We start from the raw sequence: 24,578 nt of genomic DNA, 5'->3' as shown, positions 1-24,578 counted from the left end.
CACAGGACGGATTTTGATGCTCTGCAGAAACCGGAGAAGAAACCTCTTTTTCCCCAGGAGTCACTTCTCATGGCTAGGAGCCCTCAGGCACCCTGAGCACTGGTTTCAGGGAGGCAGGTACAAGGTTAATGCTGAAAATAGCAAAATTGTCAGCAGGGCAAATAGCATACCTCAGTAAGGAGATAAACAACACCTGGGCAGATGTCACCGAGGTTAACCTTTGTCTTTGGGAAAGCAACATCCTGATTTAGGGGCTGGCACCAATGGATTTAGATCCAAGAAATTTTTTAAGGTAAAAGCTTCTGGGTGGGAATTAGTTTGACGCTTGAAAAATCGGCAGGTCTTAATAGTGGAGGTGAAGGAAATGTTGTAGTGAGAGATCAAAGCGTACTTTGACTCCACTTTTACCTGGTGACTTAGGATGGACAGAAAGAAAATTACTACTTAGTAAACGGAAAGCAAACCATTGTGAAACAGCCTGACAGCCCAGCTCTAACATCTGGTATGCAATCTGGAAACAACACAAGAAAAATACTGTCTACAAGGCTCCATGATATCCAGAGACATTTCCAGAGAACTGGAAATACGGCCACCCCAAAGCCTTCAACCAGTCCAAAAAGCTCTAGGCAACACTAGTGCAAAGATTTGGCCAACATACATGACGGGCAGAGCGCAGAGGAGGGAAGGAGAGCAAGGAAATGGTCTGGAGAACATCCACTGCTGCACAACCAACGGTCAGCCTAACAATAGTTTTTGCTTATTCTTCGTGTGCTCCTCACTTGTTTCCTAACCAACAGCGATGGGCAGAGCTGGATGAAATCATGGAAACTTTGACAGAGTTCATCAGAAAAAAGGAGCTTTCAGGCCATCAAATCTAATAGCAGAACTTCACCCAGTTACCACGGCTGTAACCTAGTAATTCGTGTATAAATATCTTATACAGATCCACTATTCTTCATTTCAGGTCATCAAAAGCTGAAGACTCTACTGCTCCCCTTTAGTCTCATATTTAATCCTCTTCTCAATGTTTTCGCAAATGCTGTCAAAATAAATTTTAATTTATTTATCAGCTTTAGAGGGCTTCAAAAGCCATGACCAAAGAGCAGAGCTTGTCCGCGGAAGACAACGTGACTGCCATTTACTCTACTTAAGAAAGTCACAAAGAAATACTATATATAATGTACAGTTATGGTCCAGTTTCACTTTTTCCAACACAAAACAAGAGTTTCCTGCCACGGAGGGGACATGCCAATGGATCAGGAGGAGGACGGAGAGAGAAGAGAGCAGGGGGAGCGGCTGAACGGGTTCCTCTGGCTACCCCCAAACCAGGGCACTCCAGCTCCTCGGCTTGGGTGAACGCCCCGGCTGCCCTGTGATGTTATTTCAGAGCAAGACCTACGAATGCGTCAACTACCTCTTTTTCCCTGCCCACTCCCCGCAGCGCTCCCCTTCCCACGGGAAGAAAACCTGGGCGAACAGGGCAAAGGGAGCTGCCGTGCACTGCAACGTGTCCGGACAACGCAGAAATCAGCACTGTCGGGCATATCATGGAAAAAACCCACCACGCAGAGGGAGCCTCTGGTTTCTCTTCCTTCCAACCTCATCAGGAAAAATTGTCCTGTCTTGCCCTGCCTGTCCCCCCGCGCTGTTGGACACCTCCCAAGCACCTGCAGGGAGTGTTTGAAAATACAATGTGGAAACCCCAGAACCCCCAGAAAAGGTCCCTGCAGGTGTCCTTACTATCGGCATGTTAATGCACGGGGCTGGAGGAAGAGGCATCCCTTTGATGCTCCGAGACCTGCAGCTCAAGGCAAGCTGAACTGCTGAGTTCTTCCTCTCACGTGTACCTGAAACCCCTGCCCTTCCCACCTAGAGAAACATAAGAAAAACACATTTATTTCACCATTCCCTTCATTTTGCGTTACCTCTCTGCTTCACAAATGATGGGGGGTTTTTTTAAATCTGAAGTCACCTAGAGTGGACAATGCCAGGAATGGAGGAATTTACGTGGCACAGAAGATCCAGCCACGAGGTCACCCTGGGACAGCAGGTCACCCAAGGCTGGGTGCACCCCCAAACCCCGCAACCCCCATGCCTGTAAATACTTGTGCCTAAGTACAAGTGGGAGAGTTCCCACGGAGCCTGACTTTAGATTTAAAAATGAATGCTACAGAACACCAAATTTAACCTATAATGAAATAGAAGAGGGAAGCATGTGAATCTGAGCGGGATTTATTAAGAAAAGCGTAAGTGGTGGCATTGCACGACACGTTCCACACAGTATGAAGGTCCAGCTGAGCCTTTCTCTACATCTGATTTTATCAAGAAAGGGAAAAAAAGCAGCAAGAACACAAAAGCCTGCGTGAGCCTTATCAACAGCCTGGGGAGGATTCATCCCTGCAGCAATCTCTCTATGCTCTCTCTTCCTCAACCCTACTTTCACCTCCCTCGTAGCACAAGAACCCCTTCTTACCATCGTTAACAATTTTAACCTACGGATTGTTTCAAGCCAATTACATCAGTCCATTATAGGCGGTTTCACAAAGTTGCATTTCTAATTCCAGTAATTTACACTTGGAAACAAAGATATACAAAGGGAAAAGGTTGCTGGAAGTTTTCAAAATAATCAAGAGCTTTGGTTATTAGTGACGTTTTTGAAATACAACCTGAAGCCTAACAGTGGTGTGGTGTCGGGAAAGTCTTTACTGAGTATTTGTGTAGGCTAATGGAGCAAATGTGAGCAGGGGGAGTTAACAGCCTCTCTCACTGCATCCAAGGTTTTTGGCTGTTACCTCTGACCCGAGGTAGGAATGATGTTTTCGGCCCTCATTGCTCAAAAAATATTTCCGAGAACACTTTTTGTCATGACTATGGGCTCCAGCAGACAATTATCTAATTATCGGTTTTACGAGTATTTTCCACAAGTAGATAGAGGGGCTATTGTGTTCATTTATCTATTTGCTAGTTGAAAAGAGGAAACGAAGGCCCCCGCTCGTCTGGAGCCCAGTGTGGGTGCTGTGCCCCCAGCACGGTGACCTAGAGATCATCTCCACAAAGGTCCAGGAGCTCTGCTCAGCTCTGACCTGGAAGGAGGACCTCTGAGGACAAGTGTCGGCTTCCACGGATGGAGCGGTCGCAGCAAGGCAATTTGGACTTCGGTCTCGCTGCGAGCAGCATCCGCCCGGGTGCCAATTAACACCCCCGGTGATTGCAATGACGTGGACATCTGGCTGCCGAGAACAACACGTGCTGAGTCCAACCGCTGCCGTCTGGAGAGCTTTTCCTCTGGTTCAGACCTCGTTTCTTTTCAAAAGCCTTCCCCCCCGGCACCCTACGGGCTTTGCCACGCTTGCCAGACCCATCCTCCTTCTCCTGGACCCATCAGCCACCTGTGGCACAGCAAATCATGCTCCTCTCTTGGAAACCTCCCCTTCCCTGGCCGACGGTGCGCAGAGCGATTCTTCCACTGCAGACCTCCGCCTTTCTACCCCAGCTAAAGACCTGCTGTCCCTCTCGCATCTCACGGTTGTCTGCAGGCTCACAGCTACGTGGTGAATACAGAACTTTTCACCTCTGCCAGCCCACGCTCCTACCCTGGTGTCTCCCTTTCCCAGCACTGGGAACGACGCTGGCATCTGTAACGTAGAGTTGGATTTTTCCCCAGAAACTTTTCTCAGCATAACATCTTCAGGGAGCAGCTACCCCACCCCAATTCTTGCTCCGACGTTCGTATTTCAACCATTTGCACCTGGCTTTCCTTGACTACGTCAAGAACAACCCTGCTGCCCTCACGCCAAGCCTGAAGGCCGCTGTTGAAGACCATTTTCCAGCCTGTTTTTGTGGAGGACCGTGTCACCCTCTGCTTTGTCTTCCTCCCCGGGCTGTCTGCCCGGGCCCACAAACCAGGAGCCAGCGGTCTTCACTCCCGGCTCACCATTTCACCTCAGAGTCAAGGCGTCCTTTCCCATTCCTGACTCTCGGCGATCACGTTTTCAAACAAGTTTCTTTGTGTTTTGCCTGAAAATTTTCACCCGCCACTTGAAGAGGCTAAGGGGCTGAAAAATTGCACAGCTCTAACCGGCGTCGAGTTCCCGCATCAGAAAGCCTTCACCTCAGCGGGGAAGCCCACGACAGAACACGAGGGGAAGGAGGGCAGGGGAAGGAGAGCGTCCATCAAAGTCTTTTTTTTTTTTTTTTGATCTTTTGGAGGGCGGGGTGGGGGATGTCTCACACCGTTTCACCAAGGACAGCTGAATTTAAACCCTTCTGGGTTTAAGCCCAGCCTGGCTTTCCTCACAGCTCCCCAAGACCCGACCCTGAGGAACCGCACCTCACTCTCCTCACACAGCGGCGGCGGGCCACCGCCCCCCCCCCCCCCCTCACACACACTCCCCACCTCACAAGCCCCGCCCAGGAACCGGCTCCGCCGCCCAATGGCGCGCCGGCGAGCGCGGGGCGGGGCCGCGCCTCCTCCTCCTCCTTTCTCCTCGCCCCCCCCCCCTCCGCCGCCGCCGCCCGCGGCCGCCGCCGAGGGGAGCGCCATGGGACAAAAGGCGCGCTGAGGAGCGCGGCCCCTCGGCGCCCAGCCCGCACCCGCCGCCACGCTCGGTGCCCGCCGCGGCATGCCGACCCCCCGCCGCTAAGGCCCCGGCCCCGGCCCTGGCCCGCAGCGCCTTCCCCCGCCATGCCGAGCGGGAGCGCTGCCGCGGCCTCCCCCGCCGCCGCCGAGCCCGCCGAGCCGCCGCGTCTCCCCCCCCACCCGCCGCCACCGCCGCCGCAGCCGCTGGTGCTTCTCCAGCAGCGACTCGCCGGCCTCGGCCTCCGCGGCCTGCCCGCCGGCGGCGGAGGAGGAGGAGGAGGAGGAGGAGGGACGGGGGCGGCCCGGCGGCGGCGGCGGCGGCGGGCGGGCTTGGCGCCGCCGCCCGACCCCCCCGGAGAGCCGGGGCCTGGCGGGGCGGAGGAGGAGGAGGAGGAGGAGGAGGCGGCGGGGGACGAGGGAGACCTGGAGCTGGAGGAGGAGGAGGAGGAGCTGCTGGCGGGGGAGGACGAGGAGGAGGAGGAGGACCCGGCCGCGCTGCTGCTGCTCTCCTCGTCCTCCTCGCCCTCCCAGCCGCTCCCGCTGCTGCCGGCGCTGGGCTCCGTCCTGCTCTCGCCCTCCTTCGATGCGCAGGAGGCGGCGGCGGCGGGAGCGCTCTGCGGGGCGGACGATCCTCAGGGCATGATGGCGGCGATGCTGTCCCACGCCTACGGCGGCGGCGGGGGGGCGGCGGGCCTCAACGGCGAGCAGGCGGCACTGCTCCGCCGAAAGAGCGTCAACACCACCGAGTGCGTGCCCGTGCCCAGCTCCGAGCACGTCGCCGAGATCGTGGGCCGCCAGGGTGAGTGGGGGACCGGCGACGGGAGACACCCCCCCCCCCCCAGTCCACGGGTGGGCGGCCTAGGGGCCTGCTGCCTCTGCCCCCGGGGGTTCGTGGCAAGCCTCTGCCCACACCCCCCCCCCCCCCCCCCACGCCCTTTGGGGGCGGCTGGAGGAGCCCCTCGCCTCGGTAGTAGCTTCGTGGGCGTCCCCCCCCCCCCCCCCCCCCCCCCGGGGCCTACCTCTCCCCTGCCAAAGCCCGGCTTCCCCACTGGGGACAGGGTGCCGGCAGCAGGCCGGCCCTGCCCGGGAGGCGAGAGCGAGCGCTGGGTTCGCTCAGAGCTTCGTTTCTTGGCTCACGGGAGCTGCGAAGCCCAGCGCGTCGTCTGGCCGCGTCCAGGTAGGTGTTGGCACGGGCTTTGGTCTTGGGTGACGCTCGGCTGGTGGTCTGCGGTGGGACGCCGCGTTTCACCCAAGGAACCTGGCAGCGTGCTCTGCAGAGACTTTGGGGTGAAGGCCTCGGACTTGCCTGCCTTGCAGGGCAGGGTATGGGCTGACACTCTTCCTACAGCTTCCCGCCGCGCTCACCGAGACAAAGTGGGACCTCGGGAGCCAGCGAGATGGAGACGAGGAGCCACGTGCAGCCCTCTCCTGTGTGAAAGCCCTTGTCTTTCTGCTGGGGTTGTGGCTTCCTGTTGATCGCTATTGCTACGCTCCGTGGGTCTCTCTTACGCCGTTAGGATAAGGTCATATCGGTGATGTCACGTTCGCTGTTGGCCTTTTATGTGGTCTCATGGGAGCGGTGCTTGGAGGAGTTAGAAAGGTGACGTTTCGTGCCAGCTTCCCGGCGGTGAACCTAATTTTAAAAGCACTTTTTATATATATCAAGCGAAGCGCTGAGCAGCGTCAAGTGTAGGTGTGGAAATGCAGGCAATGAAGTTGCAGCTCTCTTCCTCTTCCCTTTCTGTGTTATTCTTTATTGGTTTGGGGGTGGTGTGTCTCATGTGCCGATCAGCTCTGATAACAAGCAGTTATGCCGTCTGGTCTTCCTACATCAATGTGGCTTTTGTTTCTTTTTTTAATCCTTGAGCGTGGAAGAAATGGTAAAATCGGTCTGCACTGATGTGGGACTAAAGAAATGGCCACTGAGCACCGATGCTTGGGTGGACTTTTGTTTTATTTTAGGCTTTCGGCAGTCAAGGGTGGGTTTTTTGCTGGGTGTGTCAAAGGAGAACCAAAGGCCGTGCTGCAGAAATTGGCAGGTAGCTTCCTCTGATGCAGACAAATCCGTTCTGTTCAGAAGCAGAAAATATCTTTTCCAAGAAATAGTGTTTGAATGTCTTAAGACTTTGCTCGTGTGTCATTGGGGATGGTGGGCGGGGGCGGGGGGGGAGATGGAAAACAGAACTGAAACAGTTATTGCTACAGTCCTCTAAAAGAAATACAAACTATTAGGCTTTGAGGACCGATGAGGCTGCCGTGTTTATTCTGCACCAGATCAGGATTGTTCTCTGTAGTATATTTTTCAGTGCTTTGAGTCACTTAAAAACAAGATAATGGAGTTTGCATAAAAATAGGATCATTGTTCCTGAAGAGTTCATTTGCTGCTTCTGCTTTTATTTCTTATCTGATGTCACACTGTTTGGCTTGTGATAAAATATTTAGCCTCGGTGGGGAGGGATTGTATCATAAAAAGAATGAGGGCTACAAAAGCGGAAGGAGCAGAAGGGAGCAGAGGGAGAGCTAAAAAAATTGTTACCAAATATACTTACAGGAAAGCTTTGCATAAGGAGGTCCTTCAAAATTCTCATTCAAGGGAGACTTATGCTTAGAGACTGACTTACGTAAGTTGTATTAGTTCCACTAAATATTTGTCACATTTCGAAGAAATACTAGTCCTTGCATCTCCTTTTACGGCCCAGAGCTGTGCTGGCTCATTGCATGGGCTAGAGGCTCTTGCTCTCTCATCCACCTGCTTTGCATGTGTCTGTGCTCTAGCCCAGCAAAGTGTCATCTGCTGTAGTGCAGCTTGGTCTGCCTCGAGCGAGGCTGGCCGGGGCCGCATCCTTTGCCAATCGTTCTGCTCTCTCTGAAGATGAAGATGCTGCATATTCTCTTCCTAGCACACGTCGTAACCAGCTGGTTGCATTATCTTGAACGAGTTCAGCTTAAGTTTTATGCCAGACCCCTCTGTGCTGTAATAGTTCAGTATCTAATTATGTAAAGGCGATGCAATTGGAATGTTGCTTCTGATGGATTTTCACAAAGATTAAGTTTATGTTCTTTCTGTTGCTGTCTTTGTGAGGTACAAAAAGAACTTGAAATGTCTGCAGCCCAAAAACATCAGCTCTGAAATACCAGGAATGCTGAGTTTGATCTGGGCTTTGCTGGAGGCCTCATTGCTGTGTCTGAAAGCATGTTTATTGTAAGTCCTAACCCCCTAACTGAAAGAGTAATGATAACCGGAATTCCACAGTTATTCTTTACCCAAATTTAATTTTTTGCACAGAGGAAGAGAATTTCCAGACACTGTTTATCAGACCAAAGGAGCCCCTGATTCCTAAGAGATCTGTAAACAAGCAAAAAACTTACAGTGCTCGCATTTAACATTTTTTTTTTCAATTATGTGCAAGTTTCAGAAATAAATATAGCACTTCAGGTAGTGAAGTGGTGCTCCCACCACCCCGCTCTAGGTCACTGTATTGCAGGTTCCCACGTGGATAGCTGTGCTTACCAAATCTGTGCTGGTCGCTGCGCACAGATGTGGGATGTTGCAGCCATAGAAGGTGTGGAGTGCCTGAAATGTACCTTGTGGTTGATGGTTTTCTTGTGAAGCTACGTTGGAGGCTGCTGGGTTACTGTGACAGTAGTTTAATGTGTTGCTGCTGGAAGAATTTACATCACTGGAAAAGGCTTAAGTAAGATTTTATTTTAATGAATAGTAGGTGTTCCTTCTTTAAAAAAAAAAAAAGTCCTGTAGTATTTCTGAAACCTTATGGGGTTTTGTGTTTTTTTTGTTGGTTTGTTTGTTTTTTTTTAAAAATGTTCTCAACCTTTTTTTATTTCCCTTGCGCGCCCCCCCCCCCCCCCAATGAAGCTGACAGACACTGGTTGGGGTAGTGTAATGTAATTCCTTGTAGTCTTTGAAGTGGAAGAAACGCAAAGGTGAACAACAAAGGAAAAGATATTTGTATCCTTTTATTCTTGTTAAGGCATGTGACTGGGAGCCAGGAAAACTAGATTCCATTCATGGCATTGTACAGGCTTCCTGTATGAATTTGAACTAGCTGTTGAATCCAACCTTCGGTAAGTTGGCCAGTCATCATGCTGATGAGAAAAGTGACTTCCTTTGCTGTCAGCAGCTAAAAATCCTGCATACACAAAGTTGCATTGGTTTAAAAAAAAATAAAGTTGGAGAAAAGTGCTCTTGAGAAGTGGTAGCAAGAAAGCTGCATTGCTGAGGAGGTGACCTTGTTTGCCTGAGAAAAGCTGGCATAGGGCGTATACCCAAAATTATATAAGCATGTATCCAGACTTAAAAAAACTTCTGGAGATCTAACCTGGGAGGTTTTGTTTTAATCTCTAAATCACGTGAAGGACTTGTAAGTCTGCTGCGAATCACCTGAAAACTGTTTCTTATATGTAAAGCTGGTGATGGTGACCTTCTGTGGCAATTCTGCTGTGGTCTGGTGGGCCTTGAAGGATTTGACTAGTGTAACTGGAGTCATCAGTGCCCCCCGCTACTTTCTTTACACTAAAAAAAAAAAAAGTTTCAATGCTAAAAGCTCTTTTGAATAATGCAAAAAGAGGGGTGGTGTCTGAAGACATGAACAGAAAACCTGAAAGATGCTGGAAGGGACAAAAGTCTGTCCTATGAAGAGATGCTTCATCCTTGAGTGTATTAACTGTTTTCAGATAATGATTGCTGGAATATATTTGCTAGTGCATTCCAGTGTTGTGACTATCCAAGTAATGTGATTTTCCAAGTGGTTTTATCCTCGATAAATCTGACAATAGTGTTTTTTCTCCCTAAGACTTCACTCGAGTTGGAGCTACTTTTAACTCTAAAGCCTGCTGCTTCTCTTTCTTCAGTAAGAATAGTTCAGATGATGGCTGCAGAACTTGAAACGGGCAGGGCAGTCTCCAAACCCCAGATGAGTAAGAGGTGGAGGAATGATATCATCCCATTTCACTGATTAAATCGATAATGACAAATCTGCTTTGCATGAGACGGCCTTGCAACTAAAATAACATTTTTATACATATTTAATGATCTTGGACTCCTTTTTGCTCTTTGCTTTTGAATGTGGGCTCTTGAGCAAAATATTACTTTGCTTAAAATAGTACTGTAATTTGAAACTAAAAAATTATTCTGATAAGCTGGTAGCTGATAACTATCTAGTGTAGCTGAACAGCCAAATAAAAACAATAGCTATCACTCTGGGGGAGTGGAAACAGTGCTAAAACAATCCTGGAGCAAATACTTGTGTTAGCTGAGTACAGTACATGGATGTCCTATAGTAGGATAATTATAGTCCTTTCGAAAAGAACTATATGTCTGGTTTTTTGTCTCGATGTGTTCTGTTAACAATGTTACTGAATTACTGGTGATACTTATGTAGCCTTGACTGGTTGTTAATTGCTGACCTGTAAGAAGTAGTCAGCATAAGCATAGCTAACCAGTCTGAATTGCATATTGTTTTTTTTAAAACTGGATGCTTAAGATTTCCACTCTCATGAATAAGTTTAATTTGCATGACTGAAGTCATCACATATCTCGGTGTCAGCTGATTGCCACAGACAACAAAGACCACAGGTTCAGCTAACTTATTTTAAGTGAAAGCTGAAAAGGCAGTTACACTTCAGATTTTTTTTTTTCCATCTTTAACAAGCAGGTTATTAAATGCCATGTTAAGTGGCTTGTTCTAAAGACTGACAGAAGACTTGAGCTATTTGTTGAAATCCAATATAAAAGCTATTTTTCTGAAAAGTTGAAGTCTTGTCATTTTTAGAGCCTGAAACTCCAGAACTGAAACACGTGAGCATACTGTGGCCTGGCACAGGCTGAAATCACTGCTGAGGTTTCAGTGGCCTATTCCTCTGGTGCTGTGTAACAAACATTTCAGTTCTGCTATTTGTCATTTATGCTATGCAAAGATCCAACTCGAGTTGCAAAGTGTGTCAGAAGGGTGCAGGTCCTCCAGCTGGGATCATAAATCCTCAGTCATAAATGCTGCTCTTGTCTGGCTTGTTGGGTGGGAAGCACACCAAACACAGTGCACACTCGGGAGATTTTTCTCTTTGTGTAGTCTGCCAGAAATTCTGTAGATTTTAACGTATGAATACCAGAAGTGAATACCTGCATAAGTAAGATTTTTGGATGAAGCCGAAATTAAAATAATAAAAATCTTGTGACATAAAATGCTAATTTCTAATCCTCTGGTCCCTTTCTTTGTTAGAACACAGCAATTTTACAAGAAAGAGTATGGGTTTTTTTTAAGTTTATAACATACACAAGAAATCCTGATTAATGTGCTTCTGAACTGCACTGGATTAACCTGTCTGTGGCATGAGAAAACAGTGATGAATTTTTTTTTTAAGCTGTTAGTAAAGTCAGCAGATGTTGTGTGTTTCCCTGTCTTAGCCCCTGTTACCCTCTCTTCTAGTACACTGTGGTCTGAATTTCTGGAAGAGAAACTTTGTTCTAAACAAAGTGTTGGATATCTCAAAGATGTTAAATTTGTTTTTGATGCAGTACGTCCACCCCACAGGGCCAATTCCCCATTGCAGGCAAAAAATTTAACAGGGATAGGGTTGCAAACTTGCTGTAACAAAAAAAAAAAAAAAAGGCTGCTGAGCACTAGAACATTTTTATTCAATCAAAAGAAAAGGCCAAAAAGCTTTAAATCAAGTATTCGTTTCCAATTTCAGCTACCCTTTAAGAATGTCTTCCTTTTCTCTGTCTTTCAGGTATTCCTTTAAGTTCATGAGATCTTGCCAACGTCTGAGATCTCGGTTTCCTTCACTGGTGTGAGTCTGTAGTTCTGTGGTCTGCACCAAGTTCTCTGCTTCTCCTTTGAACAAAGACACAGTATCTCTTACTTTTTACCTTCTAGTGCATTTTACATTTGACAATGTACTGTGGAATTTTGTGTATAAAAACAAAGGTCTAGCAGCATTTTTGAATCGGGGATTTGGTGTAGGTGAAGATTTGCATGGTTTTTTTGCAGTCTTCCTTTTATTGGCCATCTTGGCATGCTGTGTGGCATGTTGAGTGGCGGTCCCTTTTAATACCCTCCTTAAGTGCAGGTCAGGTTTCCCAACACTGTTGCTCACACCAATCTGTTTCATTTACTATATCAATGTTCTTAATGAAAACAACTTTCGTCCTGTAGCTATTTTATTTGTTGGACATACTCCTTCTCTTACAACTATTGCTTTTCTACTGCCGTATCTTCCTAATTTTGCTCAGCAGCTGCTACCTTAGTCCTGGTGCTGCAGTAGTGCAAGTAATTAATAATACAAGTTGCTGCCCTCTGGCTCTTTTGCTGCATGTAACTTGTTTACTGAGTTGCCATCTGTCTTGGGAATTGGAGTATTCCTCTGCCTGTGAGATTGCCGATTTGATAGATTGTCCCAGCCTGACATATAGAAGGAAACAATGTGCAGGCTGACTGCTTCATTTTGTACTGGATTGATATATAAATCGATTGATAAATTGATACATACCTAAGAAATCTTCAATAAAGAGCTTGTACGCGGTTCTTGAACCAGGGCTTTTCTTTTCTGGAAGAGGGAAACATCCCTGAGAGCTTGTGAGCAGCCTTCTCTTGGGAAGGTTTCTCAGCATCATCAGAGACTCTTAAAGCTCCACTCTTTTTCCATCAGTTAGCTTGGCAGCAGCAGGGCCAAACAAAGTCCTGCTCCCTGTGGTCTGGCACAGCCGAGTGGCTGACCGTGATTCCTTGGCTTTTGGTTGAGGTACTTGAGATCTCCAGGTCGTCCTCCTTCCTGGACGAGCCCGAGCCCGTGCGACTCCAGCATCTGGTGTGCTCAAGCTTGAAGTGCTTGTCTGGAAAGTATCTTGTCTAAAAACCCTTCTGCAGTTCTAGCTGAATGCTGACAAGTAGGAAAGTCATGTATCGTCTTAGCATTCATACATGTAAAAAATACAAAGCGAAATAAAAGTGGTCAGTTGCTCCTCAGAAATGGGTAAGCATGATGGAATGATAATGGGAGCAGTCTTGGTCACTATATATAGCGTGAGTCATATTGAAATGTTCCACAGGCAGGCACAGGGGTTTGGTAACTGCCACGTACTAAAAGCCTTTGATTGCAGTGGTAAGTTAATGAGGGGGTCAAGAGGCAGCAGGGAAAAAGTCTTTGTAGAAAATGCTCTAATTTTTATTTTTCTTGAAAGACTTGTATGTCATCTTTCCTTCTTTTGGAATAACTTTATCAGAGTGGCTGTCACTTCAGTTGTTCTTTCTCTACACTACTCACTAATTTACCTACTTGTAGCCTTGCTTATTGTAGTGTCATTATAGTTAGAAGTGAAAAATGGTTGTTACTAGTGTACAGCACTTCTGAGGTACAGTTGTGGTCTGAAACCGCTAATACAGCCATGCTCCAGAGCAGAGAGCTAGAACTTTGTTGCCCAGTTTTGGGTTGTAATGGTATCGGTATCGTGTTTTGGATTGTAAATTTGAGAAGAAGTTCTGCTTGGTGGGTTCTCATTATGAAGCATCCCTACTGTGATAAGTGAAAAATTTCATCTGAAAAAATACAACCTGATGAAGGGCAGGAGCACATAGAGTGCTTGGGTAGACTGCGGGAAAAGCCTTTGCCCAGGGACATCAATCTCACAACTCTACGTGTGTGTTTCAAGTGGCCACCTCCAAGGAACCGCAGCCTGGCTACCACCAGGGAGGAGATTGCTTTGGTTTATGTGAACAAAACAGCTGCTGTTTAAAATCGACATATGTCCATGTCCCCATTTAAGCAGTTAGCCTGCTCTCTTCTTTGGGGACTGTCGTCTTCTGTTTCCAAACCTGCCAGCGACCTGCCCCGTGAGCTTGAGCAAATCTCAGCTGTGAGCTGCGGCTGTCTCTCGGTGTGTTCATATTTGTGAGCGCTCTGGCATGTATCATGTCTAGTTGTCACACGGGAGCCCTAATCTTACCAGCTAATTAACCCAAATAGTAATCAGACTATTATCTGTACTGTAGAATGCTAATGGCGAGCTGCTACAGCTGTTGGTGCTTGGTCCAGGCCTGTCTTCAGCATGGATGCTGTGCTCTGTAATGAGGTGTCTCTCAGCTTACCTCTAGCTGTAGAGAAAGCTGCATAAAAATAAAGGAAAACTTGCTTTCAAAAAATTCTATTTGATAATTATCATCCAAGTTTAGGCTGTCTCTTAAAATTGTTTAAAAATAAAATTTAAAAGCAATATTTTTACAGCCTTAATTTCTAAAATCAAAATGCCAGAGGTGTGATAAATAGCTGCCTGAGTACGTAGATCTGGGGTTTTGGGCAGATCAGCATCTTTTGCAAGTGCAGAGAAATTACTTTCTTCATCTTCCTTGACTCAACTAACTATATTCAATAGCCAGTTGAAAAAAAAAAGCTGTCAGGAGTTGAAATTTTCCAGTCTATGAATTAAAACAAGGTGTGAGATGAATTAATTGATCTTAGGTGAAATGCAATAGTAATCAGAGTCAGTCTTATCAACTGACCAGACAACAGGTAGTATTCCATGTGACTTTAATAACCCAATGAAGTGCCAAAAATGTTCTGGTCTTAATTTTCTTGTGTAGCCAGCCTGCTTAAGGAGGTTTAACCATTAAACAATTCAGAATAGGATTTCATTTTATGTCCCAATGGAGCTTCGTCTCTTTTTAATAAATGGAGTATAGATCAGTTTTCTACTGTATAATCACAAACTGGATAGATACTTTTAGCCATGTCACAACTGCGAGGAACACTCTATTTTTTAAGCAAAAGAATGCAGCTTGTACCACCACTGGGAATGAACAGCCCTTCTGAAAAATATGTAGAGCAGTCATTCTTCATGAAGTAGATTAATTTTTCTTTGTTTGTTAATCGGGTGGGCAGTGTTACGCTCTGCAGACCCAGCAGCTATCGGCCTTATGGTACATCCAGCGTTTCAGTCGCTGCAAATCCTTTGTTACCTTAGCTGCAGGAGTTCTCGCTTTCCAAATAAAAGCTCATGGCAACCTGGCAATGAAATAAGGGCTGTACCAGCTTAACAGACTCTACCTTTAAAGCTGTGTCCATATACAACAGTTGCAGGTTCATGGAAAACAAATGCCTGTGCAATCCCCTCTCTCCTTGGCACACCCAGCAATGCTGTCCCATCCTGGACTTCCCAGACCCTGCCCTTACTTTCTAGGCAAGGAGTTAGCCATGGCTCTACTAGCAGCTCATGGTTCCAGCTTGATGTCGCTAATTCTCTTACCACCTCCTTACTTGGTGTCAGCATAGTACAAAATTGATGGTCAGAGAGCTAAAGACGTATTCAGAGTGGAGGCTGTAATGCAGTATTGCCTTTTATCAGATAATGGCAAAGCTACTGAAAAATATATTCCTGTGAACTACGGCTTTCTCTTTAGTGCTAACAAGCTGTGGAGGCCGATCTGTGAGATCTCCGCTTTGCCTGCGGTTGCTCTGGGGCCGAGTTGGAGGATGCCCTGTTTGGTCAGGGCTGTTTATCAGCCCTACCTCCTGCGTAAGAGATGAGTTGGTGCTCATGCAACTTCACCCTGCTTGCTGCTCTTACAGCCCAGGCAGTACTGGTGTCTTCCCACAGGATTTGTGCGTCTCGATTGCTGCAGGAGAATTTTGGTTTTAATCCCCTTAGCTGGGTACTCGTCAGGAGCAGGGAAGGAGAACAGACTGGTATTGCCATTTGATCGTGGTTCACAGGGGCTGCTCGCTGAATTTTTACCCGGTGTGACTTCCAGGCTTCTATTGAGATAAACTTCTTTTTTTTTTCAGGTTGTTTTTTTCCCAAAGCCCTGTGTAACTGGGGAGGCAAGGTTAAACAGACGTGACGGTAAGGTGGTTTGGGTTCCCGTGCGTGCCTGAACCCCAGTTTCACAGCACTTGGCAAGAGTTACAGCAGCAACGTGGGTGTGAGGTGTGTGTGTCCCTGCTTTGACAGGCTGCATTTTGCTAACGTTAGTACTGAGAAGCACGAAGGACTCCCTTCCCCTGGTGTAGCTGTTTGGAAGAGACCATGCAACAAAGGGATCCTCATCTGTAAATCAGTCCTTGTCCCATTCCCAGTTCCATTCCTTGTCCCGTTGTCCCAGTGTGTGGCACTGAGGTGAATTCAGCAGAAGAAACAAACGGGGAAGGTTCCACTTCTCCTGGGCTACTGCCATGGCTGTGCAGAGGAGTCTGCGGGATGCTTTTTTGGGTGGTTCTTGGCTCACGGCAGCAGGTCGGCTGGCGTGGTGCGAGGCAGGCGTGCACAGGGTTCCCACTGCGGTCGTTCGGCTCTGCCGGCTCCGTTGGGGAATTTCCCGTGTGAAGTAAATGGCCTGAGACTGGGTTTGACATTATCTTGTCCTGTTTGTGATGATGAAAGGTGAAAGTCAGAGCAAAGGCTGAGCTGGCCGTCACTGTGTGATGGGTGAGGACTGTGGGTGCTGTGGCTGCTACCCTTAACTCTCACTTCAAGGGGGGGGGGGGGGGAAGATAATCTGTCTTCCTATCACCTTTTTTTAATAAGGGAGTATTTGATTGTTTAAAATTGGTAGTGTATGAGGTAAACAATTCCTTTAGAGCTACCCTTAATTTTCTTGGGGAGTATAATGTTCGTAGTGTGTTGAAAATGTTCGGTCAAGTAATCCTCTTAAGGGAAAAACAGGGAGGAGGCTTGAGAAGAATGATACAAATCAGCTGGCACAGGGTGAACCCTGCCTGCAGGGCTCAGTATGGCTCTGCTCCTTGTCGGGTGCCTGGGCAGGCAAGTGCTAAATCTTTGCCTAAACGAAAGCAAAACTAAAGGGTTTGGCTTCAACTTTGTCAGTATGTACTTATGGCTGAATGTGCTGCTTAGGAATTCTTATACTGCTGAACCAAGTATGGTAACTTGTATTCAATAGACTTCCATTATCATACCAAAACTAAAATTACTTTGAAAGTTTTGATTAAATTGAATTTCCAGTCTAGAAGTCCCCTCTTAAGGCTTTTTTATCTCTGTACTTCAAAGTCTTGGATACAGTGATCTGATGATTTATTGCAAAAGTGTGGGGTGGTGGTTTTTTTTTCCCCCCCTTTGTCTTTCTGTGTCTAAGCTCAGGAGATTGGGAAACTTCTTGATTCATCCTTTGGCCACATGACTTCATAGCTGGCCAACCCTGTGTCATCGTGGCCGCAGCACCTCTGGATGCCATGAATCGTCGGAGAGGGAATGGGATCAGCCGTGCTTTCGTATCATCGCCTCGGTAGTGACTAATGGAGGAGGGTGGGAAACCAGAACAGCTGAGCAAAAGCAAATAGAAAGATTATCCTGCTGGAGCGGTATAATGGGCTACTGACCTTGTGCTTTGACATGAATGTCTGTTGTGGGGTTTTCCAGCATGCCTTGCAGACAAAACCCAGTGGGTATTGACTGACTCACTCAGAAATGTTGGGTTTCTTATGTGGTGACTTTCTTCAGTTCTTTCTAACTTTTCAGATAAAGTTTCAGGGTTGACCTTGACGGTTTGTGGAGTCAGCTTTCCATTAAAGCCAGCATTCTGGTGTTTAAAAGTCTTGTTCTGTCGCTGCAGGGAGTTGAGGCAGCGTTTGGCCTCTGCTTTCTAGGTATGCGACTCATACCCTAAAAGAAAAGCTCTGCCCACCTTGGTCTGTGCCATTCTGCAGCCTGAGGAAGAAAGGCGAGAAGGCTTTTCTTCACACCAGAGCGGTTTGGAAATGTGGCTCTGGCAAACCTATCTCTGGGAATTTGCAGCTGAAATGGGGAACAGAGCTGAAGGTGCAGACTTGTAACTTGATTTGAGTTTCTAAAATATCAGGAAAATCTTGTCTAAAGTGTAAACTATAAGAATTGGTAAAGCACTGTAGAATCTAGAATTAAGTAGGCTCTGAACTGCAGTATATAATAAAGAATTATATAGCTATTTATATATGAGTATGTCTTGTGCTAGATGCTCCCAGTATTCTTTAAATGCAGCCTCTGCAGTTTTTAGGAAATAAGGGTATATACTTGGGTGGAATGGAGTGAATGAAAGTAATCTGTGTAAATTGGAGAATAATTGATACAGATGAGGAGACTGACTTTGGTTTAGGTGTTCCAGTAAAGAGGGCTTTATTGGTGGGAGAACTTCAGCAGCACCATTTTAGAGATCTTTGCGGGTTTAAGGTCTGAGCCCACCATCTCTTCTGAGTAACTGTGAAAGAATGGGAAGCAGGGCGGGCGAGCAGATTTACTTACAGGGAGAAATGCAAACAAAGAGACGGAGAGAGTAAAGGCAAATTGCCAAAGTGAGGTGCTGCTGTCGGTTACGAGCAGGGAAATGGCATGGCTTCAAAGGATGCACGCTTTGCTACTTCCATAAGGCATCTCTTGCCTGTGTTTTCCCTTTTTTTTTACCTAGTAGAGCACTAGTACCCTTCTTGGGCTGTAGCAGGAGGTTGAGGCTTATGGGTTTGTGCTCTCTTGCAGATACTTGCTCTTCGTGCTGAACTTCTTGCTCGGCTCTCGGGTCTGCCTGTGCCTCGCTCCTTCCCTTGCCGGAGCCCTCCCGTGCTCCTCCTTGCGCTTTCTGGTTGGAGGTAGGGCCTCCGAGAGCCCTCCTGACGAGCTGTTGAAGATAATGAACTTCCTCTCCAGCTGTGTCCTGGAAACAAAGGGCTGTTGTGTTCAGCCTTTGTCCTTGCTGTGTGCAGGGGCCCTGCAAGAAGCAGCTCTTCTTCCCTCTATTCCAACCGGCATCTGCATATTTGCTATTTTTTTGTTAGTAGATAGTCCTGAATAAAGCGCATCTTTGAGTGGCTTTCTAACTGTGAAATTGTTATCGCTCGTGGTACCTTGGGTGCAAGGGACTGACAAAACACTGTTTCGAGAGCCTATTTCGGGTACCCAGACAGTTACAAGATACTTCTAAGTATCTAAGTAAGTAAGTATGTAAGCTAAGTAAGTGAGGAAAATGGGAACAAATTTCACTCTGCAAGTGAAATTATGCTGAAAACACTTGATCTGCAAATGTTGCTTATAGTCGTTTCAAGATGAGGCTTGCTATAAAATGACATTTAGTGTGACATGCTTTTGAAGTTGTTTTAATATAGGCTAAATTCAGTTAAGACTGAATCCCATAGACTGTCTTGCATGTCATGGACCTGCTTGCGACTCTCAATTTTGCACTGCCTGCTTTTCTGGTACTGTGATGGGTAAAAGGTGCTTCTGTGTGTACCATGCCAAAACGCCTTAAGCATCTTAGGAAAGAGCCTGCCGCCACTGTGTCCTAGTAAACTTTATAATTCAGTCCCCCAAAATCAAAGACAAATGTTCCATTAACTTTTTGCTTCCCTTTCAGGCTGTATTTACCCAGTTAACAAGAGAAATTCCACGTAGGCATGTAATATTACATAGTAGGCCTTATTTGCATGCAACAAACTGCTTGAACTCCTACTTGACAGTTCAAGGAGCAGCTCCTTCATCCCACAGGGAAGAGTAAGGTTTAAATAACGCTTATTGATAACAAGAAGCAATGAAGAGTTCTCAGTAAATCAATAATTTTATCTATATCCTACATGGGTTGTGATACAGACCTTTCTCTCACTTGTAAATGTTTAATTTGCTTTTAGGTCATGCTTGTCAGTGGAAGGCTAGCGTATCAGCAGACTTACCTGTGTGTTTGTATGAGCCTTTGCTCCTTTTGCAGGATCTTAGAAATAACTGAAGGATACCAAATCAGTGGAAAAAATACAAGCTCAGCAGTATTTCTGGGATAACTATGAACATGTCTGTCATAGAGAAAAAGCCATCCGTGTTTGTTCACCATCTAATAGCAATCGAGGAGATGATGGGCTAAATCAGCCCAACAAACATTGCTAAAATAGTTTGTGGCTGTGTCAGAGGCCTGTTTGGAAATAATAGGTGGAAGTTGTTACCGCTTTCTCTAATGTGGGTTGCAGAGATAAAAACAGCTGCTTCTAGTTTCACCCTACAGTTTCTTCAAACTCTTAAACAGCTTAAAATAGGTGGCTTTCTTGTGGCTTTCTAAACTTAGATGTCTTGCTAAACTTGCATGTGTTTCCTTTGAACAGGTTGCAAAATAAAAGCACTAAGGGCCAAGACAAATACTTACATTAAGACCCCCGTTCGTGGAGAAGAACCCATCTTTGTTGTCACTGGACGAAAAGAGGACGTAGCCATGGCTAAAAGGGAAATTCTCTCAGCTGCTGAACACTTCTCCATGATCAGAGCGTCACGCAACAAGAACGGTCCTGCCCTGGGAGGCTTGCCATGTACCCCCAACCTGCCAGGTCAGACGACAGTCCAAGTCAGGGTGCCTTACCGTGTAGTTGGGCTAGTGGTTGGACCGAAAGGAGCTACAATCAAAAGAATTCAGCAGCAGACCCATACTTACATAGTCACTCCCAGTAGAGACAAGGAGCCTGTCTTCGAAGTCACGGGAATGCCCGAAAACGTTGACCGTGCGCGCGAGGAGATCGAGATGCATATAGCCATGCGTACCGGGAACTACATCGAGCTGAACGAAGAGAACGATTTCCATTACAACGGTACAGATGTGAGCTTTGAAGGAGGCACTCTCGGGTCTGCGTGGCTTGCTTCTAATCCTGTCCCTCCTAGCCGCACCAGGCTGATTTCTAATTATAGAAATGACAGCTCCAGCTCCTTGGGAAGTGGCTCCACAGATTCCTATTTTGGAAGCAATAGATTGGCTGACTTCAGCCCAACGAGTCCGTTCAGCACAGGCAACTTCTGGTTTGGAGAAACGCTGCCTTCAGTGGGCACGGAAGACCATGCGGTCGACTCTCCCGCGTATGACTCCTTACCGACGCCTTCCCAAACCATTTGGACCCCTTTTGAACCTGTAAACCCGCTCTCTGGCTTCGGTAGCGACCCTGCTAGTAATGCCAAGCCTCAGCGCCGAGGGAGCCAGCCATCTACTCCTCGCCTGTCGCCCACGTTTCCAGAGAGTCTGGATCACCCGCTGGCTAGGAGAGTGAGGAGCGACCCACCTAGCACCGGCCACCAAGCCGGCCTTCCCATATACATCCCCGCTTTCTCCAATGGTACCAACAGCTATTCCTCTTCCAACGGCGGCTCCACGTCCAGCTCGCCCCCCGAGTCGAGACGGAAGCACGACTGCGTGATCTGCTTCGAGAGCGAAGTCATTGCGGCCCTGGTCCCCTGTGGCCACAATCTCTTCTGCATGGAGTGTGCCAACAAAATCTGTGAAAAGGAAACGCCATCGTGTCCCGTTTGCCAGACAGCTGTTACTCAGGCAATCCAAATTCACTCTTAAATATATATAGGTATTATTATATATGGACTTTTTAAAACTCTTAAAGGCATGGGTGTAAAGGTACCCTCTAGTAAACTTCCTAATGAATTCTGACTGTTGGGCTTTCTTGGGATTAGGCTGAAGTTGTTAGTAAATTTCTACTTTCTCAAAAGGCTGCTACGGTAACACTAAACCTAGGTGGTCTCTGTCCGGTTCAGTGTAAGCAGATGGCATGTTTAGCAGAGATACATCTGCTGTGATGTTATGGCACAGTGAGGGGAAGTTTTCATCAATTACACAACTGAAAAAAAACAAACAAACAAAAAAAAAAAACAAAAACAAATTTTACAGGCTTTCTAAAGGATCTCTGTTAAGCGTTTGACTTCTGTGTGCTGGCAGCAATGAACCTCGTCGCCTAAACGCAGAAGTACTCGTCTGCCGTGGAGGGTTTGTGGCATTATCAATATATCAAACAACACTTCCAATGCTGCCTTCTTTACACTGCCAGTTCTGAAAAACAGGTTTGGGGAAATTATTTTTGCTTTGTGCAACAACTTATGCCTAATTCTTCAGCATTGCAAATACCTTTTTTTAAAGCATAGTTTGATTTATTGAAATGGATGATGTTATTGGCAGGTTCAGATAATAAATTACGGTGAGGCGGGGGAGAGAAGCTGCCCGACGCACCTCCGTTTTGCCTGACGTGTTAAGGGCAGTATGTTCAGAGGATCAGGAACGTGTCAATTTGTGAATTCCTACCCACTGCTTTTCTTAATGTAATGTGGAAAAGTCTGGCTGGCTTCATCCCATTTCAGTAAGGGCTTTGGGATGCACATACTTCGACTTACAGTGAGGATGCTGACATTCCGTTCGTTAGTCTGATCAAGCTGTTCTTAAATGACATTTTTTAGAGAGTATATAGTTCAAAATGTGAAGCATTTTTATGTTCAATCCATATTTGTCTTGCACATATATAAATATATATTTTATTTTTAGTAAGGAAAAGGAAAAAGGGGGAGTTGCGTATGTGCCCTTGTATTATTCATGACAGCAGCTGTGACGGTGGCCCTGCAATCAGTTTACTTCATTTCAAAACTGTCTTTCCAATCATAAGGAAAAAAAATGTCTTTTGAATGCGCTTCTCACATTTCAACCTGTGGATGTTTCTAGCTTTTTCATCCTCAGTACGTTCCCAAATCTGTGCTGGCATATATTAAAACAACAAAAACAAAAAAAAGACACAAAGTGGAGTTCTGGTGGATTTTTCTATTTTTTTTGAAGCATTATTTTCCCAAGACAAGACAAAGCTTTTTTCTCAGTATAACAAAAAAATTATATGTGTATTGAACTAGTAAATATACAGAAAATTTTATTTTTTATTTCCACTTGAAGAGTTACATTTCGTATAAAAGTTTACAAATAACGGTTTTTATTTTATGATTTTCAGTATAAGAGTTGCCTTGATGGCATATTATGTACTGCATAACTTTAATGCTATAATTGCTTGTAGAATAGTTACATGTCAGTATTGAAACCTAATCTCTAGCTGCAGTCTTGTAGATATGAACAAACGTTCACCGAGCATGTATTTTGTATTTTATTGCATCGTACACCGCAACTAATAAGCCAAGGAATCGACAGACATTAGGTGCGTGTACCATTTCTATAAACCACAAACTAAGAATGATAAACTATCAATATAGTTTAGTATTTGCTAATTTTACTACACTTTTTGTTATGTATATGTAGGGAGGTCATAGGGATTATAAATTCAATTTGAGTAAAGTTTAAAAACCATATATTTTATGATAAAGGGCCTTTAACTTATGACGGCCAAAGCACTGATATTATATATTTGCTGTAAAGAGAATTATAAGAGTTTTATTTTTCTGATATTAAAAGTTACTTAATAAAGACTTGTTTCCATTAACTTGAATGTTTTGCTGTCTTCATAGTTGTCGCTTGGAGCAGCCTGTGGAGGCTGGGGCTGGCTGACATCCCTCCTTCCCTGCCACCCCCCCACCACGGGGGTTTCCCAGTGCTTAATACGCCACGGACCTGACTTTGGTGTGGCTGGGTGACTTCACGTGTGAAGAATCTGGTTTTCTGTTAATTTCTGGCTTTACATGCTGCCTTTAAAAAGCAACTTGGGGTCTTCCAGAGGGCACAGCCGCAGCCTGCTCTCCTGGTCGGGAACTTGCATTTCAGAGTTATTTCAGTGTGGCTGCAAGGTAAACTCCTGGTGCTTGTGTTTGTGATGATCACCCAGCAGCAGGAATCACCGAGTGGTTTGGGTGGGAGGGGACCTTTGAAGGTCACCTAGTCCAACCCCCCTGCCATGAGCAGGGACATCTTCCACTAGATCAGGTTGCTCAGAGCCCCGTCCAACCTGACCTGGAATGTTCCCAGGGATGGGGCATCAACCACCTCTCTGGGCAACCTGAGCCAGTGTTTCACCACCCTCATCGTAAAACATTTCTTCCTTCTCTCTAGTATGAATCTCCCCTCTCTTAGTTTAAAACCATTACCCCTTGTCCTATTGCTACAGGCTCTACCAAAAACTCTGTCCCCATCTTTCTTCCAAGGCCCCTTTAAGCATTGAAAGGCCACAATAAGGTGTCCCCGGAGCCTTCTCTTCTCCAGGCTGAACAACCCCAGCTCTCTCAGCCTGTCCTCACAGGAGAGGTGCTCCAGCTCCCTGATCATCTTTGTGGCCCTCCTGTTGCATTCCTTCCCGGTCAGATGGAGATTTGCACCCTCTGCCTGGTGCAGAATGCTTTAATGTTTCCTTCTAAAGTCACCGTGTCCCTGTTTTGCCATGGGCCACTGTCTCTTTCTGGTTTTGCTGTTGGAAGGAGCTCTGCTGTGGTCTGGGTTAGCCTGGGATTTGCGCTGGCTGATGGAGCGTATTTGGATACTTTGGTGATGTTCGTACAGATTGATTCTTGCTCCCTGTTGAAGCATCCTTCCCCGTTTCTTACCAACGGGGACCTGTGAGAGGGAGCAGTTCCCCTCTGGGAAGGAGGTTTGCAGCAAAACGGAGCACCTGGACCGCTGATGGACATTTCCTTGGGATGGAGGAGAGTGACAGCACTTAATAGGAAAAGGCATTTTAAGGCCGTCTGGCTTCAAAGGTGGGTATTTATAAATGCTGGTTGTAATGCTGCCAGAGGCTGTTTCATGCAGCCTGGTGCTATTGATGGGGACCCTGGTTGGGTCTCGCTGGTGGGGTAGGTACAATGGGGTGCTGCTAAATTTTTTGGCAGAACTTATTTGTGATTATTCTTTGGGGGGGGGGGGGGGGAAGCTGCTCCTTCCCAGCAGTACACACTGACTTGAATTTATCCTGCTTGGCCAAGGATTTTAGATGCCCGAGGACCGCTTTGCCTGAGGGATGTTTCACCCCTCCTTCATCAGCAACTGTTCAAACATCCCTGGGGTACGTGGAGGTGGTGGAGCCCATGCATCTGCCCGTGGTCCTCAAAGCCACCGTCCCGGAGCTCGTGTCCTCAAACCTAAACTTTCTGTTCACTTTCTTTAGGAGGATGGCAAGGAGACTTAATTCTTTTTAACTGTCTTTTTAATTAGTAAGTCTTGGGAAGAGATCAAAGAGTATTTCAATTCACTTCACTTGGGGCGGTTTTAGCGTTGCAGCAAGAGGCCTCAGACATAAAACCTCAGGCAGTGGGGAGATGTAACCTCCTGACTTCTAGCTG

General features: G+C 46.5%; 1 protein-coding gene and 1 long non-coding RNA gene across 2 annotated transcripts; one reads left to right on the top strand and one right to left on the bottom strand.

Annotated features, from left to right (window-relative positions):
- Positions 1 to 2,216: 2,216 nt before the first annotated feature.
- On the bottom strand, positions 2,217 to 5,112 carry LOC128136919 (uncharacterized). Its single transcript, XR_008233525.1, has 2 exons — positions 5,003 to 5,112; positions 2,217 to 4,055 (listed from the first exon to the last, which is right to left on the bottom strand). It is a non-coding gene; the product is annotated as an uncharacterized LOC128136919 (long non-coding RNA).
- Positions 4,518 to 22,792, top strand: MEX3C (mex-3 RNA binding family member C). The gene is made up of 2 exons (XM_052777306.1): positions 4,518 to 5,378; positions 19,658 to 22,792. The coding sequence occupies exons 1-2, from the start codon at positions 4,685 to 4,687 to the stop codon at positions 20,881 to 20,883; spliced, it is 1,920 nt and encodes a 639-aa protein (XP_052633266.1). The 5' UTR covers positions 4,518 to 4,684; the 3' UTR covers positions 20,884 to 22,792.
- The last annotated feature ends 1,786 nt before the right edge of the window (positions 22,793 to 24,578 follow it).

The sequence above is a fragment of the Harpia harpyja genome, chromosome Z (assembly GCF_026419915.1).
Source record: "Harpia harpyja isolate bHarHar1 chromosome Z, bHarHar1 primary haplotype, whole genome shotgun sequence".
Taxonomy (NCBI): Eukaryota; Metazoa; Chordata; class Aves; order Accipitriformes; family Accipitridae; genus Harpia; species Harpia harpyja.
This window is presented reverse-complemented; position numbering and strand designations above follow the sequence as displayed.

Coding starts and splice junctions, on each gene's coding strand:
- MEX3C (XM_052777306.1), top strand. CDS start 4,685: ATGCCGAGCGGGAGCGCTGCCGCGGCCTCCCCCGCCGCCGCCGAGCCC. Junction 5,379..19,657: donor CGAGATCGTGGGCCGCCAGG/GTGAGTGGGGGA, acceptor TCCTTTGAACAG/GTTGCAAAATAAAAGCACTA.